This window comes from Lentinus tigrinus, assembly GCF_003813185.1.
Source record: "Lentinus tigrinus ALCF2SS1-7 unplaced genomic scaffold L226scaffold_26, whole genome shotgun sequence".
In the NCBI taxonomy this organism is placed as follows: Eukaryota; Fungi; Basidiomycota; class Agaricomycetes; order Polyporales; family Polyporaceae; genus Lentinus; species Lentinus tigrinus.
In genome coordinates, this window is record NW_027137935.1 from 349628 (window position 1) to 362896 (window position 13269).

General features: G+C 54.1%; 5 protein-coding genes and 1 non-coding gene across 6 annotated transcripts; 2 read left to right on the forward strand and 4 right to left on the reverse strand.

Moving 5' to 3' along the window:
* Positions 1 to 4: 4 nt before the first annotated feature.
* L226DRAFT_588849 (cysteine proteinase) lies at positions 5 to 3812 on the reverse strand (the record flags this gene model as incomplete). The annotated part of the gene is made up of 20 exons (XM_067685604.1): positions 3623 to 3812; positions 3337 to 3565; positions 3184 to 3277; positions 2929 to 3121; positions 2796 to 2880; positions 2585 to 2682; positions 2494 to 2531; positions 2329 to 2391; positions 2227 to 2282; positions 2076 to 2168; positions 1889 to 2013; positions 1715 to 1835; positions 1418 to 1608; positions 1332 to 1361; positions 1127 to 1276; positions 848 to 1062; positions 712 to 788; positions 503 to 650; positions 336 to 428; positions 5 to 275 (listed from the first exon to the last, which is right to left on the reverse strand). Exons 1-20 carry the CDS (start codon positions 3659 to 3661, stop codon positions 5 to 7), a joined length of 2409 nt encoding a protein of 802 aa, XP_067532531.1. The 5' UTR covers positions 3662 to 3812.
* Positions 3813 to 3836: 24 nt separating this feature from the next.
* Positions 3837 to 3918, reverse strand: L226DRAFT_t199. The gene has a single exon. It is a non-coding gene; the product is annotated as a tRNA-Ala (tRNA).
* A 1313-nt stretch (positions 3919 to 5231) lies between these two features.
* On the forward strand, positions 5232 to 5684 carry L226DRAFT_446549 (acyl-CoA N-acyltransferase; the record flags this gene model as incomplete). The annotated part of the gene is made up of 1 exon (XM_067674896.1): positions 5232 to 5684. A coding segment is annotated over one exon (453 nt), but the record flags the coding sequence as incomplete, so codon positions are not given.
* A 468-nt stretch (positions 5685 to 6152) lies between these two features.
* Positions 6153 to 7357, reverse strand: L226DRAFT_166384 (uncharacterized protein). The gene is made up of 2 exons (XM_067672592.1): positions 6555 to 7357; positions 6153 to 6490 (listed from the first exon to the last, which is right to left on the reverse strand). The coding sequence occupies exons 1-2, from the start codon at positions 6926 to 6928 to the stop codon at positions 6262 to 6264; spliced, it is 603 nt and encodes a 200-aa protein (XP_067532533.1). The 5' UTR covers positions 6929 to 7357; the 3' UTR covers positions 6153 to 6261.
* On the reverse strand, positions 7358 to 9446 carry L226DRAFT_166383 (HET-domain-containing protein). Its single transcript, XM_067672591.1, has 6 exons — positions 9384 to 9446; positions 9245 to 9326; positions 8246 to 9192; positions 8050 to 8173; positions 7741 to 7988; positions 7358 to 7687 (listed from the first exon to the last, which is right to left on the reverse strand). The coding sequence occupies exons 3-5, from the start codon at positions 9179 to 9181 to the stop codon at positions 7840 to 7842; spliced, it is 1209 nt and encodes a 402-aa protein (XP_067532534.1). The 5' UTR covers positions 9182 to 9192; positions 9245 to 9326; positions 9384 to 9446; the 3' UTR covers positions 7358 to 7687; positions 7741 to 7839.
* Positions 9447 to 11893: 2447 nt separating this feature from the next.
* On the forward strand, positions 11894 to 13190 carry L226DRAFT_573623 (uncharacterized protein; the record flags this gene model as incomplete). Its single annotated transcript, XM_067684889.1, has 5 exons — positions 11894 to 12128; positions 12326 to 12401; positions 12788 to 12917; positions 12981 to 13049; positions 13104 to 13190. 5 exons carry the CDS (start codon positions 11894 to 11896, stop codon positions 13188 to 13190), a joined length of 597 nt encoding a protein of 198 aa, XP_067532535.1.
* Between the last annotated feature and the right edge of the window lie 79 nt (positions 13191 to 13269).

The window sequence follows — 13269 nt, forward strand, 5'->3', positions numbered from 1 at the left end:
CAAATCACCGCTTCACTGGGCTAAGTTGTACACCAGACACTGTGCTATAGACTATCAGTCTGAAAGCTGCAATCATCCCCGGCTTGTACGTTGACGGCACGACGAGGTATCTTCCAGGCTGGAGCGTGAGGTTCTCGATGACGACCCCAGAGAGCGCGTCGGAGTATGGACCCGAGGTCGCGACATGGCGCCCGAGTGTAGTCCCTGTGGAGGTGTTGAAGACGGTGAGGTTGAGGGCGAGCGACGGAGATGGCTCTGAGAGTTGCAGACGGAACCTGTGCCGCGCGGGAAGTGAGATGCATGAGCGGAGACGAGTTGACGGAAGAAACACGCACTTGAGCTTCGTCGGAGATGGTACGTTGAGCTCGTACATCGGGTTCGAGGTGTACGTGCCAGAGCTCGGGCCGCCTCCTGCGGACTCGGCAGTCCTGCATGTGAGGAATTGTGTAAGTGTCAATGGTCTGCGCACAGACGTCGCGCGGAGTGAATATGAGGAACGCACCATTCCCCTCGGATGTGCTTGCTGAACATCCCAGCGCCCTCTTGCAAGATGGGAGTAATCTCAAAGCGGTCCGAACACTCGAGCCGTAGCGCGAATTTGCCAAGGTGTAGGGGCTCGAAGGCGGATACGACAAGTGTGTAGTCTCCAGCTGCATCCAACTATCAAGTTCAGCGCGGTGTACGTGGTGCGCAATGAGAGGCGTTACGTACGCGGGATGATCCCAGTCGCATGAGCGTAACCGTAGCTGTATGGTCCGGATGAGAGCGCGATGTCGTTGTGGCCGAGTCTGTCGTAGCATGACTGGTGAGCGCGCGAACAACGGCAGAGAAGTATGCTAGTGCTGACTCGTTGATACGCCCGCCTTGAGACCATGCGAGCATGATGTTAACGGGGATGTGTCGATCTGCACTGGCTGCAACTGCGAACTGCGCCTTCACATCCCGAGTTCGGGTGACTACATCGGTATGTGGATGGACGCGCAGGTGGTACTGCGGATTGAGGTAGTAAGTTGGGTACGTGTTGTTCCCGCCAGCGGTCTTCTGCGTGAAAGCGCCCTCAATCTATCGCAGATGGTCAATCAGGTTCGTTGCCTGCGCCGTAGGTGTAGTTGAGGTATCAACACACGTCTTTGGTGTAAAGGAGCTTCTTCGGGGGGTTCGCTGTTGCCTTGTAGTTGGAGTAGAGTGTGATCGTATAACCGACGTCTTCGCGTTCTCCTTCGTACGATGCGATGAGGGTAATGATGTCCTCTGGCCCAGCTATTGTCTGCTTGACCTAAGATGCCGCTCAGTCACGATGCAAGCTGCACCCCGGACAGCATGTCACACACCAGAACATGAGGCGAGTTGGTATACTCTCCCTGTGCCAACTCCATGTCAGCCGTGCCTGGACATCGTTGAATGGAACGGCAGTGACTCGGACCTTTGTAGAGAGCACATCACTGGCAGAAGCGGCGATCGACCCACTTCCAGTATGAGCGGTAAGGGCGATATACTCGTCCTTTGACCGGTGGCTGCGAACGTGCCGGGTCAATAGGATCCACACTGTCTCGCCCTCTGAGACGTTCAAAGGGAATTCCAGCTGCACTTGCATCCTGGCATGTATCGCTGCAATTTGATTAGATGCAAGCTTGTCTTAGGGTAGAATAATCGCGCACATGTGTCGCCCCCTTTGCCGTCCCGCTTCCACATCCTGCATTCTCGTCAGTCATACTGGCCTTGAACGCATGTCCGTAGACCGCGTACCCGTGAAAGGACATCTGGTGCTTGAACATTGCCGGGTTCCAACTGAAGTAGAGACCATCGAAGAGCTGGTAGACAGAATCCATCGATAGCTCAACAGTTCCTAGACGAAGTTGTTATCACCGGCTTCCTCCTAGAGGGGCACATCAAAAAGCTTACGCTTTTCTGCCTCGGTCGAGACCTCCGTCGATGCGCGTTCCTCGTCGACACTGCGTTGCAGCCATGGATCGAATATAGTCAGTCTCCGGTTATCCTGGGATTCGTTGACCCCTGAGACACCTAGTTAGCCTCACATATTGTGATAGACCATTCAGGCTCTGGTCTAGACGAACCTATTATTGCATAGCAGTGGGTCGGCAAGAGGGCCAAGGAAGTATCTGCTACTCTCACTCGCTCGCCAGTGCCTAGCGTCGCCACGCAGTTTCCTGACATGCATGGTAATTCGTGAGTATTGTGTATCATGGCGACGAGCTAATGGCATACCGCTAGTATAACCCTTCAGGAGTCGACTCCATGTCTTCTCTCGCTGGAATTTGGAGCTGCAGCCAGTGAGCGTGAACGTGACGAGTAAATATGATGTCGTACCCTTTCATGTCTAGGACTTCCGGTATCCATCCTGCAAGTGCGCTGGAAGAGTTCCAGTCGAGTCTGGCGAGGCACAAGTTGGCGGACTCACTGTAGATCTGTACTTGAATCCCTGTATCCCGAGCTTTAGCCTTATGATTGAGCGGCGGTACGAGCCAAACCTACGATCCGACAAAGTCATATCCACCAGCAAGCTTCATGTACTATGGCATGGACGTCAGGTTTGTAGTCGGTGTTCGATGAAGGCAGCACTTACCGCCTTTTCGATGAGTGATGGCCACAATTGCCCCTTGGTACCCGTCGAAACGCACATGAGCGTCCCGTCAGAATATGTGGGTAACTGACTGTCGATGCCTTGAGTGATGGTGAGCCACTCAGGGCGAACACTACGTGAGTTTCAAACTCACTGATCTAGAAAGTCGTATCAGTTGAAACTCAGACAGAGCCTCTAGGGTGGTCATGGATACGTACGCGCCTGAAAGTCCCGTTGAACAGGAGCTTGCATTGGAATTGGTCGGGTTCCGCTTGCGGGTGCAAAGAGGATGAAACCATCTGGACCGCGTGAACGCTCCATGTACGACGATGTGAACACAACCATACCTTGGAAGCAAAGCGCCGATCGTGGTCGATCGCGACGACTATCGCGGCGCAGACTGAACAGTCTGAAATGATGTGCTGCATGACATCTTGCGGCTCTAGATCGACATCGCGATGAAGATTGTGCTCGTTAAAATCGCTGTATCTACGCCAAGTTGCAGATTGTGCGATCTGCTCTGCTGATAGAGACGGCTGTCTGTGTGAGGAACGAAATTCATAAGTATGTACGTCATGCAAAATGCGGAAACACCAGCTCACACCGATGAAGAGGTTGGAGATTCTTGCGAATCCCAAGGTGGAAAGAACCCTTGGTTGATCAGGGACGATTTCCGAAGAATATATAGCTGCTCTCCTGAATACGTTTCAGTCAGAATTTGTTTGATGGTACATGCTCGTGCCGACGCATCTCACCTGCAGACAACTCGTCCTTCAAGACGGGTGCTACATCCCGCCTGAATGCCTTGATCCTTTCCGCGCGTTCCAAAGATTTGGCTGCCTCCGTCTTATAGAGTGTGCGTAGTCTAACGTCTGTAGTCCGGTTGCTGAGATGAAGGTACTGCTCTGTTGCCTTGACATACATCCTGAACGCCTTGTCGAAATCCTTGGCCAGCTCCGCTGCAGCCCCTCTGTGGTAGGAGTCCTACCGCGTCATTAGCGCGATTCAGACCTGGTGGTGAGATAGTCATAGCACACTTGCCTGCGCCTCACGAGGATTCGTTTCCCCTGTCGACGCCATGCTGCCACTGGAGAAGCTCAGGAGACGAGGAGCAGCGGCCACTGTCCGACTCTGCAGAGGTAGGTAATGGTTGTGACTTGAGCGGTGTGGGGTTGCGATTTCAAGAAAACGCTTGCGTGACCACAGGAGCAAGCTCGGCGGTTACACCTGTATTGAGGAGAGGAAGAGAGCAAAATGGACACGTCCGGGATCGAACCGGACCCCTCTCGCACTTACAGCTGCTAAGCGAGCGTGATAACCAACTACACCACGTGCCCACGTTGAGATATCTTTATATTAATTATTGATCGCTAAGCAGCATTTTCTCGAGCCAAGGTTTCAACGCATTCATCTCTCTTATTTCAACTCACCAAGTACTCTTCGATCATGCGTACCGGCACGGCTTGTAAGTGAGCTTTGGATGGTTGGTGTACTACTTTCACTTCGATGCATCATCATCTCATTTCAGGTTTTTTGAGACTGCAGAAATTGGTACTACTAGTATACCAGTGGTCCTCATCCACTGGCAGTAGCTGAAGATCCAAATGCCATTCCAGGTGCGTGGTTCGGTGCTACTACTACAGCCGTGTTGACGACGTTTGGCTTCCTGTGTACTCTCAGCTCCGACCTCGAGCATGACTGACCTGAATGCCTGCAGAAAATCTGAGTTGTTCATTGTCTGAGGGCTTGGCGGTGAGCAGCTGCAGTGTACGCGAACGATCAGCTCAAGTGCTAAAGTGTACGCTTTGTATCCATCGGGTTCATTAGGACCGCGTAGGCACGTGGACCTGCGAGCACACTGCTGCGGTCTACGGCTGAAGTCATCAACGTGCACGAGCGGACTTAGCAATGTCTTGCCAGAAGCCGATGCTAGTCTCGTGCTAGTCTGTGAGTCCGTCGTGGGTATGGTGTGGTCTTAATTTGTGCCGATGACAACCTTATCGGTCGGAGAACGGCGTTCTTGCAGCTCCGGGTACACGCCGGCATCCACCGCCCACGTACTATATAGGTGTGTCGCCTTGGCTCTCTTCCTCATGCTTCCACGATGAATCCGTCACAGACATTCGTCGACGTCGAGGACATTTCCAGTGCCCTGCCACACGATGCCTTCTTTGGGCCTGCCAACCTGGAGAATACTATCGTTCTTGAATCTGCTATCGACAACATCCACGTTGTCGACCCTACACACCTTTCGTCCGCCTGGAGACAGCTATCTGCCGTCTCTGTCGAGGCTGCACTCGCTGGGCGACCAGATGTCTACGATTTCGCGAACAATCACTGCCTATTGTTCGCCGCCATCCGCTCTCCCGTCAAGGTCATTATTCCGGACTGGCTAGATATCAAGACGCTCGAGTGGCTGGGACTTCCTCTTCATGAAGAGATTGCCAGTCACGACTCCCCCATCGTCCTCGACAACCCCACCATCTTCACCCAAGAGTTCCTAGAGGCCCGTAGGCGCGAGCGCAAAACGGTAGACCCGGATCCTCCCACGGATACTGTCACCTCGTCCCCAGAGAAGCCGCCCCATAACTCAGAGGAAACGCCGTCTCAGGAAGAGAACCCGAATCCTATTGTCATGCAGTGGAAGACGATCGGAGTCGTGTACGTGACCATGTCGTCCTTCCCACGGGAGGTGCATGTCGGCATCTCCGTCCTGCCGCCCTACCGCGGTCGTGGCTACGGTATGCAGGCCTGTGCGCTCGCAGTCCAGTGGGCGATTGAGACCATCGACGTGCATCGCGTGCAGGCACGCATCATGTCCTCGCCCGAGCGCGAAAGCGCGCAGCGCCTCTTCACTGCGCTCGGCTTCGCACACGAAGGGATCCAGCGCGGTGCAGTCACGGACGCAGGAGGTGCTTGGGCGGATATCACGCACATGGGAATCGTCGACGTGGATTGGATCGTCCGCAAGCGGCGGCGAGCTGCACCGCGGAACCTGTGGGATGAGCTGTTCGAGCGCCACCAGCGTGAGCGGGAAGAGCTCCTACGTTGGGAGGCAGGCGTCCCGCGCATCCGCAAGACGAGCAGCATGGAGACCGTGCGTCGGGAGCCGTATACGTTCTCGGACACTGACATCGACACCCGGTCGCCGTCCCCTGTCCCTTTGACGTCCTCAGTATCTCCTGCGGCCTCTCGAGCCTTTCCTGCTACTGCTGAACGGCAAAACGATTACGATTTCAACCCCGACTCGAAGTCTGGGTGGAGAGACGTCCCGCCTATGTTGGAGAGCGAGACAGACGACCTTTTCTCCGATAGTGAATGGGTGATGGGCGACCTCGATTCCGATTGCTCGGTCGCGTCCGGAGAGCCGATCTCACGCCCACTCTCAGCGGCGAGCTCGTCGTCATTTGGGAGCGTCGGAACGGTCGCGACGTCCTCGTCTGGTGTGCAGAGCAGATTCTAGCAGACATATATGCTCAAATGGAAGTCTTAAGATACGTTCATTGCGTTGCCGGTCGCTCTGCTCATTCGTGATTGCATTCTTGTACTTCTAGTTACTGCATCTGATATCTACGTTGTGACCGGATCCAATACATGCAACGTCGCTTCATAAACGTCGCTCCTGGTACGACCTGCATCGGATATAGGTCCAGTTTCAAGCTCGAGCTTCATGCTAGGTGCTACATCAACGTGTAAGATGGACTAGGCCTGCTCATCATATTCCGCATGATCTCTTCTAGCTCACTACTGTACATACTTCTTTCTACGTGCATCGTACGTCGTTTCGGGCACTCGCGCTTCACGACTATGTACCCGATATCATGAGACAACAGGTATTCGTTACAGCCGTGAGCACTATGACCGTCGTTGTGCATAAGCTGTACAGCCCTTTCGGGAGTTTCGGCGCATCTAGGAGAAATCCATATGGTGAGCTAACGCAACATGCGCGGCACTCAGGAGCATATATGCTCACAATAGTTGACGTGAACTCGAATCTCCCTCGGCACCGGGCCCCAGGCGTTCCCGGAGCGTCTTGCCCACCACTCCGCGTCGTGTGCGACCGAGTTCTCCGCGATGTACACGTGCATCCGGGTGAGGTGAACGAGTGGACCTCCGGCCAGGGCATCGCGGGCCTCCTGGCTGCTGAGGAGATCGTTTGCTTCGGTTCAGGTGCCATGGTAGGTGATGTGCCAGTGTCCGTGCCGCGCTCCATGGAAGGAGACAGTTGTATGGGGAAGGTGTTGATATATCCAGAGCGGGTACCGCGGAGACGAGCGAGGAACTGCCTCTGCACGAGGAGGAGGGATTCCACATGTCTGCCTCGCTCTGTTTACATCGGGTCACCATAGTTAGCAATACGTATCCGTTTGCGTGGTCTACGCGGATTAGCACTGTCGCTCATCGCAGCCTGTCTCTCGTCGGCAGCGCGACGGGCGGTGCTGGACAATACAAGGGAATGTCTTTGACAACGACGGGGACCGCCAGGACGACGGCGGGATTGGGAGGGTGGGAGGAAGACAAGACGACTGGGACTCGCAGATGGCTCTGCATCTTGCCAGTCCCCATTCTCTGAACTCCAACAGTCATCCGTTAACCCGATGACCGAAGTTTCGTTCTCGAAGAGGTTGTCGCCTTCGCTGTGTGCTTCCTCGTCACTGGCCTGATGTCCCGCGGAAGACAGCTCTCCATGGTCGTCGCTTTGATCCTGTCGGTCCTCTAGTGCGATGATCGCATCGGCATCGGCTCCGCTATCGTTGTGAGGATAGGACAGACCTGTATCGGAGGGTCTGGGTGGCAGGAAGTCGACATGGAGTGTGGACGATGCGGTAGCTGAGGGTATATGTGAACATGAGAATGACAGCTGGACATTTTTGACGATCCCGAACTTCATCCAAGGGACTGGTAACACAAGTCGGAAGACCCTTGTCCCCATGTGCCAGTCATGGATGTGGTGCTGCGAACAGTCATGACGGTACGATCCTCCCGAGTCGACGAAAGCCCAAGGGGGTCGTGATGGGAGTGCTCCGCAGATTCCGAGACGAACGATGACGGTCTTGCCGTAGATTGACCCACCCTCCATAGTGAAGACGATGGCTTCACCTTCACCTGCGGAAAATAACTTGTCAGCAAAAAGCATATACCGAAGAGACGACACCCACCTTGTACTTGGACCATACCCACGCCGTGGCGCTTGAGCGCCACGGCCAGCCGCCTCGGAAATATTTGGAACGGAGGGAAAAGGACAAGAGGTGGAAGCTCTAGTTGGGGATCGGGAGGATTGACAGAGCTGTACGAGAGGAAGAGGTCTTGCCAAGTTGCATTCCGAGCTCCACACAGGAAGGCACCCTGCACAACTCGCCTGATCGGGTGGTATGTCGGACGTGTGGGGTCTGTTGTGTGGCAACATCTGTACAACTGTAGACATATTTGCCCCTCATACTGGGGCAACCCCACAGAACGGCGCTCACAAGATAACAGGGCGTACAGTGTGCCGTCAACGTCGAAGACGATGATGCTGGCGAGAACCCCATGCGGGGTATCTGTGAAGGCAGGCAGCCTCTCGATGACGACGTTTCCTCTGAGGTATGACACCTGAAACCGAACGTATGTTCGAGAATCAGTAAATACGTACACATATGACTTATGGTACGATATATAACTTACCCGGCTTCGAAGTTCAGGGGGACTGACGAAACAGACGTCAGTGCAGTCCAGAAAGTCGTACGGCGACTGAGCGAAAGCGTGAGCAAAACGGAAGTGATGTCGCTTGCATTGTAATGAAGAGGTTGGTGCGTCGAGGGCAAAACGTGTATTCGTCGTGTCTGTGATACCCCAAGCGAAGAGTGACGTGTCTATGGATTTCTTCATGATTTCACCCTGTAGTCTGTGGAACGCTTTCCTACCCTCGCCGTAGAGAGTGGGCATGTTGATGTCGAAGATTCCCATGAGGCAATATGCCTCGTCTTCCAGTCGTGTTGTCTGGCGCCTCGCGGCCCATGACATGCGCTGCGCTATGCTGTACTCGCCTATGCTCCTCCGGCGCTGCAGCACATCCTCGGGGATCTTCGTGGCTAGCCACAGGTCCTGGGAGAGTGTAGCCTTCGTTCCGAGTGTGGCCCAATCACGAGAGAGCAGCAGAACAGTATTCGGCGCGAGAAGCTCCTGTAGTGTCCATCCGCGAGTATGCCATTTGCTCTCCTTGAAGAACGTCCATGCGCGCGAGCACCGGTCTTTGACGTCACCAGTGGGAACGTCGAAGAGATAAGCGTAGCACACCTCCGCAAGCGTGTAGTAGCGGTACATTGAATTGATGGCCTCTGAGAGCTCGGAGCTGCTTGACTTGTCGATGCAGCAGCTGTCCACCCACACCCACTGGTAGCCGTGGGTCTCGGCGAGCTCACAGAACACTCGGATCTTGTCGGATGCGCGGTCCCGTGGATTCTGGCCTGTAAGAGCGCATGCTTCCCGAAGAGCTTGCAGGTCCTTGAACGATTGTTCATTCTCCCTCCATACGTGCGAGAGGATTGCGTAACCTCCTGGCACATCTTCGGGGCCAGGGAAGTACGTGAGCGTTGCGCGAGCGGTATTCAGGAGCCACATCGTGAGCAAGGCTACTTCATTTTCAGCCCACTGTGCAGAATGAAGAAAGTAGGTATTACTCACTGTGTAATTTTTGGCATACAGCAGTTCCCAGTGCTATGCCAGCTAGGAGAGAGCCTGCAGTGCGAGGGTCCGTGAAGCTGCCCTGTCGGAGATGCCACGAATTAGAGTCAACCCGACCACAGAAGCCACCGATTCTCACCGAGAACAGCTAGAACGGCGATTCGTACGGGGTGATGTCAATGAGGGGGGGGGGGTCTCTTATATGTGTTGGTAGCATGTTTGCTCGAGCCTGTGTCCGCTACTAGAGTATCTGGCATGGGCTGTACATAGAAAAGGGCCCTCCGGGCATACCTGGCCACGCCGGTGTTGCGGGGAAGAGGTCCGGTGCGGGGCGAGGAATGTACGACTCGGAGTGAACTTTATAGGGAGTTCGGCTTCATGAGAGGAGTAGAGGGAGGGTAGCTGTTAGGGGCGAATCGGGTCGAGGTTCGGGTGATGTCGGGCGTGTTGCGGTAGACGGGTGGCGAGCGGATGATCCGGGACGTGTGGCGGGAGACGTTTGGCTGCGGTAGACACTGCAAAGGCATCACCCTTTCCCCAGGCACATCATCGTTTAAAATTTTCATAGAAATGTTACCCTTTCCCCAATAATAGCACTAATAGAATATTTTATACTTTTGATCCAGAGTGGCCAGCATGCCATTTTTGAGTTTCTCCTATGTGGGTTGCTTACCATAATGAATGGCTTTTTCTGTCAAGCTGCCTTGTAGGTGTGACAACAAGTAAAGTCATAGATTCTTTATTAATTAGTCAAATGAGTTGTTTCCATTTTGACATACTTTCTTTAATACAGCAACTGTGTTAACAAAACCCAATCCAAACTGTATCGCATTCTCAATGTGATGTTACCTTCAAAAGCTTACTAGTCTGATATTTTGAACACTATAGAAGTCTGACAAGTTGAGAGCCAATCATACAAGATACTACAAGCATGATACAATATTATAGTGTATGCAATATTATGCTAGCAATTTATACTAATGAATATAATGGTGAAATATCAGTACCTCTCATGGTAACTAAAGGCAGATGAAAGTTTGCCTTTACTACCACTTTCCTGAAATATAATACTGAAGCCTTTTCTGATAACAGAAAGGAGAATCAAAGTTCCATACTATTACTTACAACAAAAGGCTTCCATTTCGATATTTAGCATTCTGAACAATACTTGTTTATCATTGATAGCCTTTATGCATCCTCGCAAGGCTAATAATATATATATCGTGAAAGGCTAATAATAAATATATATATCGTGAAAGGCTAATAATATATATATCGTGAAAGGCTGATAATAAGTCACTGCGCAAGCGAGAGACATGCAGGTGCAGTGCAGGAGCGGACAAGCGGGCGGATGGGCGGAGGAGCGAGTAGGTGTGCAGACAAACAGCAAGAAGGTGCACGTGCAGGAGCAGGTCGGCGGGTCGGCGGGTGTGTGGATGGAGACCTCGCCTCCGCCGTCGCTCTCCAGGCCGTTTTGAATCTGCATCACAGTACTAGTCCACCTCAGCTCCTCCTCTGTCCACATCCTGCCCTGATGCAGGACAGGAACGAATTGGATCCCCGTGCCCTCTAACAGCGCCCCGAGCGTTCTCCGATCCGCCCACCTCTCCAGACTGCGATCGTACAAATCGAACGCCAGGAACCAATCCGGCAGCCGACTGTACCCAATGGTGTGTGTTGCGACCATCCACTCGCCGGCGAGCAGGTGCGCCGGCAAGCGTACGCCGCAAGAAGGTACGCGGGCAGGTGTGCACAGACAATTGCAAGCACGGGTGGATATGAGCGGGTGCGTGGGCGAGCTGATGAGCGCGGACAGAGCCATTCGAGGCGCAGGCAAAGGTTTGTGGCGGAGAGTGGTGGAGACTGCGACGCAGAGTCACGGGTCCGGAACCTTGGTTATCATGAACACTGTAAAGAGTCAGGGCGAGAAGCGGAAGAGTGCTCGGAAAACTCACAAATGAGGACGGTCATCTTGTAGACGGCGATCCAGGAACGCTGCCATTCAGAGTCCCATCTGTCACAGCGCCGTCTCCTGTTGCGCCGTCTCCTGTTGCGCCGTCTCCACTCGAGTTCGGTGGAGTCGAATCTTCACGGCTCCTTGGAAGCTCCCAGGTTCTGCGCAGGTGTCGGTGGAGACATAGTCCGTGCTTTTCGGACACAAGTTCGGGGGACGACACTCTGGAGTGGTCGACGCGAGGAGGAGCTATCGGAGTGGGGTTTGCTCTCGAATGGGATCTCGTCTTCGAATACCTCCATCACGTTGATGCTTCTCTTGGCTATTTAGGTGGCAGACAGCGGCGAGAAGACGTGCAGAGGTGGATAGAGAGGCAGCAGTGGCAAGTACTGTAGTTATACTGTAACGTATACATGTACATGCATATGGCGCGTCGACGTCCAGCCACAGTGACAGGCGCCCGTCGCGTTGACCCAGAGCCCGACACGTGACCATCGCAGACAGGTACTCTAGATCTGCAGTGTACCACTGTGTACGTCGCCTTCCTTTCACGATACACCACTGCGATGCGGCATCTCTCGCATTTTAAAGCAGGGTGAGGCAGCTGAGCAAGCAAGGAATTCAAATATTTGCCGACGTCCGTACGTCCGTACGTCCTCTGTTCAACCGCATACCCTGCTACAGCTTTCTTGAAGATGCACGCGTTCGATGACCTGCTCGTCGGCACTTCGCACCCAGGGTCTTCTTCTCGACCCAGCAACAACAACAACACGATGTCATCTAACCCTCTCCCCGCCTCTTTGCTTGCTCCTGCCCGCCAAGTCGACGGGACTCGCTCGTCCTTCCACTCGTCCCCTGCCCGTCGCTCTCTCGTTATCAAGTACGACATCGTCGCAGACCTCCTCAGGGAGCGCGGTCTCGATGGTCTTGGTGAGTGTCCTGTCATCACTCCGTTCTTCTCTCTGCCGTTCCTCTTTCCTCTGCCCTCTCTTTCGCCACCTTACCCCGCTATACTTCCGCCAGTTGTCGGCCATCTCTACCAGCGTTGCTGCGTAGTTCTTCCATGTCTTGTTCTCCAGTTGTCGTGCGCCGTGCACGAGTGCAGTATAGCTGACCCTCTTTCATAGGTGACACCGGCGACCTCCTCAATAATGTTGGCGGGAATCTTGGAGACGTCCTGGGCGACACCACCGGTGGCATCGGGTCCGCAATAGGCGACTGCAGCCTGACCATCGAACGACCTTTCTGGTTCCCGCGAGCTCCAACACATCGTCGGACTCGGCATCGACGTCATCAAGGTCGTCTGCGTCGACTTCGGACTCTGTATCCGCATCAACTACGGTCTCGGTCTCTGTATCCGGAGCACGACTGGGATAGCCGTAGCATCGCCGATAGCCAGATCCACAGTCCGAATGTCCCCACTCCTAGTAGGCAGGTCAGGATCCCCAGGACAGTGGAGCCAAGAAACGTTGACTCCTGGTGGCGAACCGCACTTGGCGGCTCCTTCGCGCTTGCTCCCCAAGGTCGCAGAAGATCCGTTAGCACGATGTGTCGGACAACGAGGGCGACTACTTCTCGGATCAACACAGTCCGGGAGAGGTGCACCAGGACTTCAATAACTTCTTGGAGTGTGCCAACCCCCGTGCATCCTGCGTCGAATCCATCGCCTCCATCGTTCACAAGCAGCACAACTCGCCGCTCAACAAGGCTATCGCTTCCGTTAGTCCTGTTCAACACATCATTGCGATGATATATACTCACCGCCTCTCACCGCCTGTATAGTTCACTGACGTCGATGGGCCTCAGAGTGCTCAACTCCCACAACTCGAAGCACGAGCTGCCTATCGAGAAGTACCTGATCAAGAGCCAGGAGGCCTTCGAGGACAGGCTTGATAGCGCTGCCAGTATCCGTTCGTCGCTTCTGCGACCGCGCTCTGCTTCTTCGGTCTCAACTTCGGAGAGGAGGCCAGCCGGGCGGCTACGCAAGTCTAGATGTTGCGGTCAGAGGGCGGTCGGACTGACGCAGCGAATAATTCGTGAGCTAGGACGCAATTGTGGGCGGGAAGCTAAC

Coding starts and splice junctions, on each gene's coding strand:
- L226DRAFT_166384 (XM_067672592.1), bottom strand. CDS start 6,928: ATGGTGACCCGATGTAAACAGAGCGAGGCAGACATGTGGAATCCCTCC. Junction 6,491..6,554: donor TCGAGTTCACGTCAACTATT/GTGAGCATATAT, acceptor GATTTCTCCTAG/ATGCGCCGAAACTCCCGAAA.
- L226DRAFT_166383 (XM_067672591.1), bottom strand. CDS start 9,181: ATGTGGCTCCTGAATACCGCTCGCGCAACGCTCACGTACTTCCCTGGC. Junction 8,174..8,245: donor CCCCTGAACTTCGAAGCCGG/GTAAGTTATATA, acceptor GTTCGGTTTCAG/GTGTCATACCTCAGAGGAAA. Junction 7,989..8,049: donor ACTGTACGCCCTGTTATCTT/GTGAGCGCCGTT, acceptor ACAGTTGTACAG/ATGTTGCCACACAACAGACC.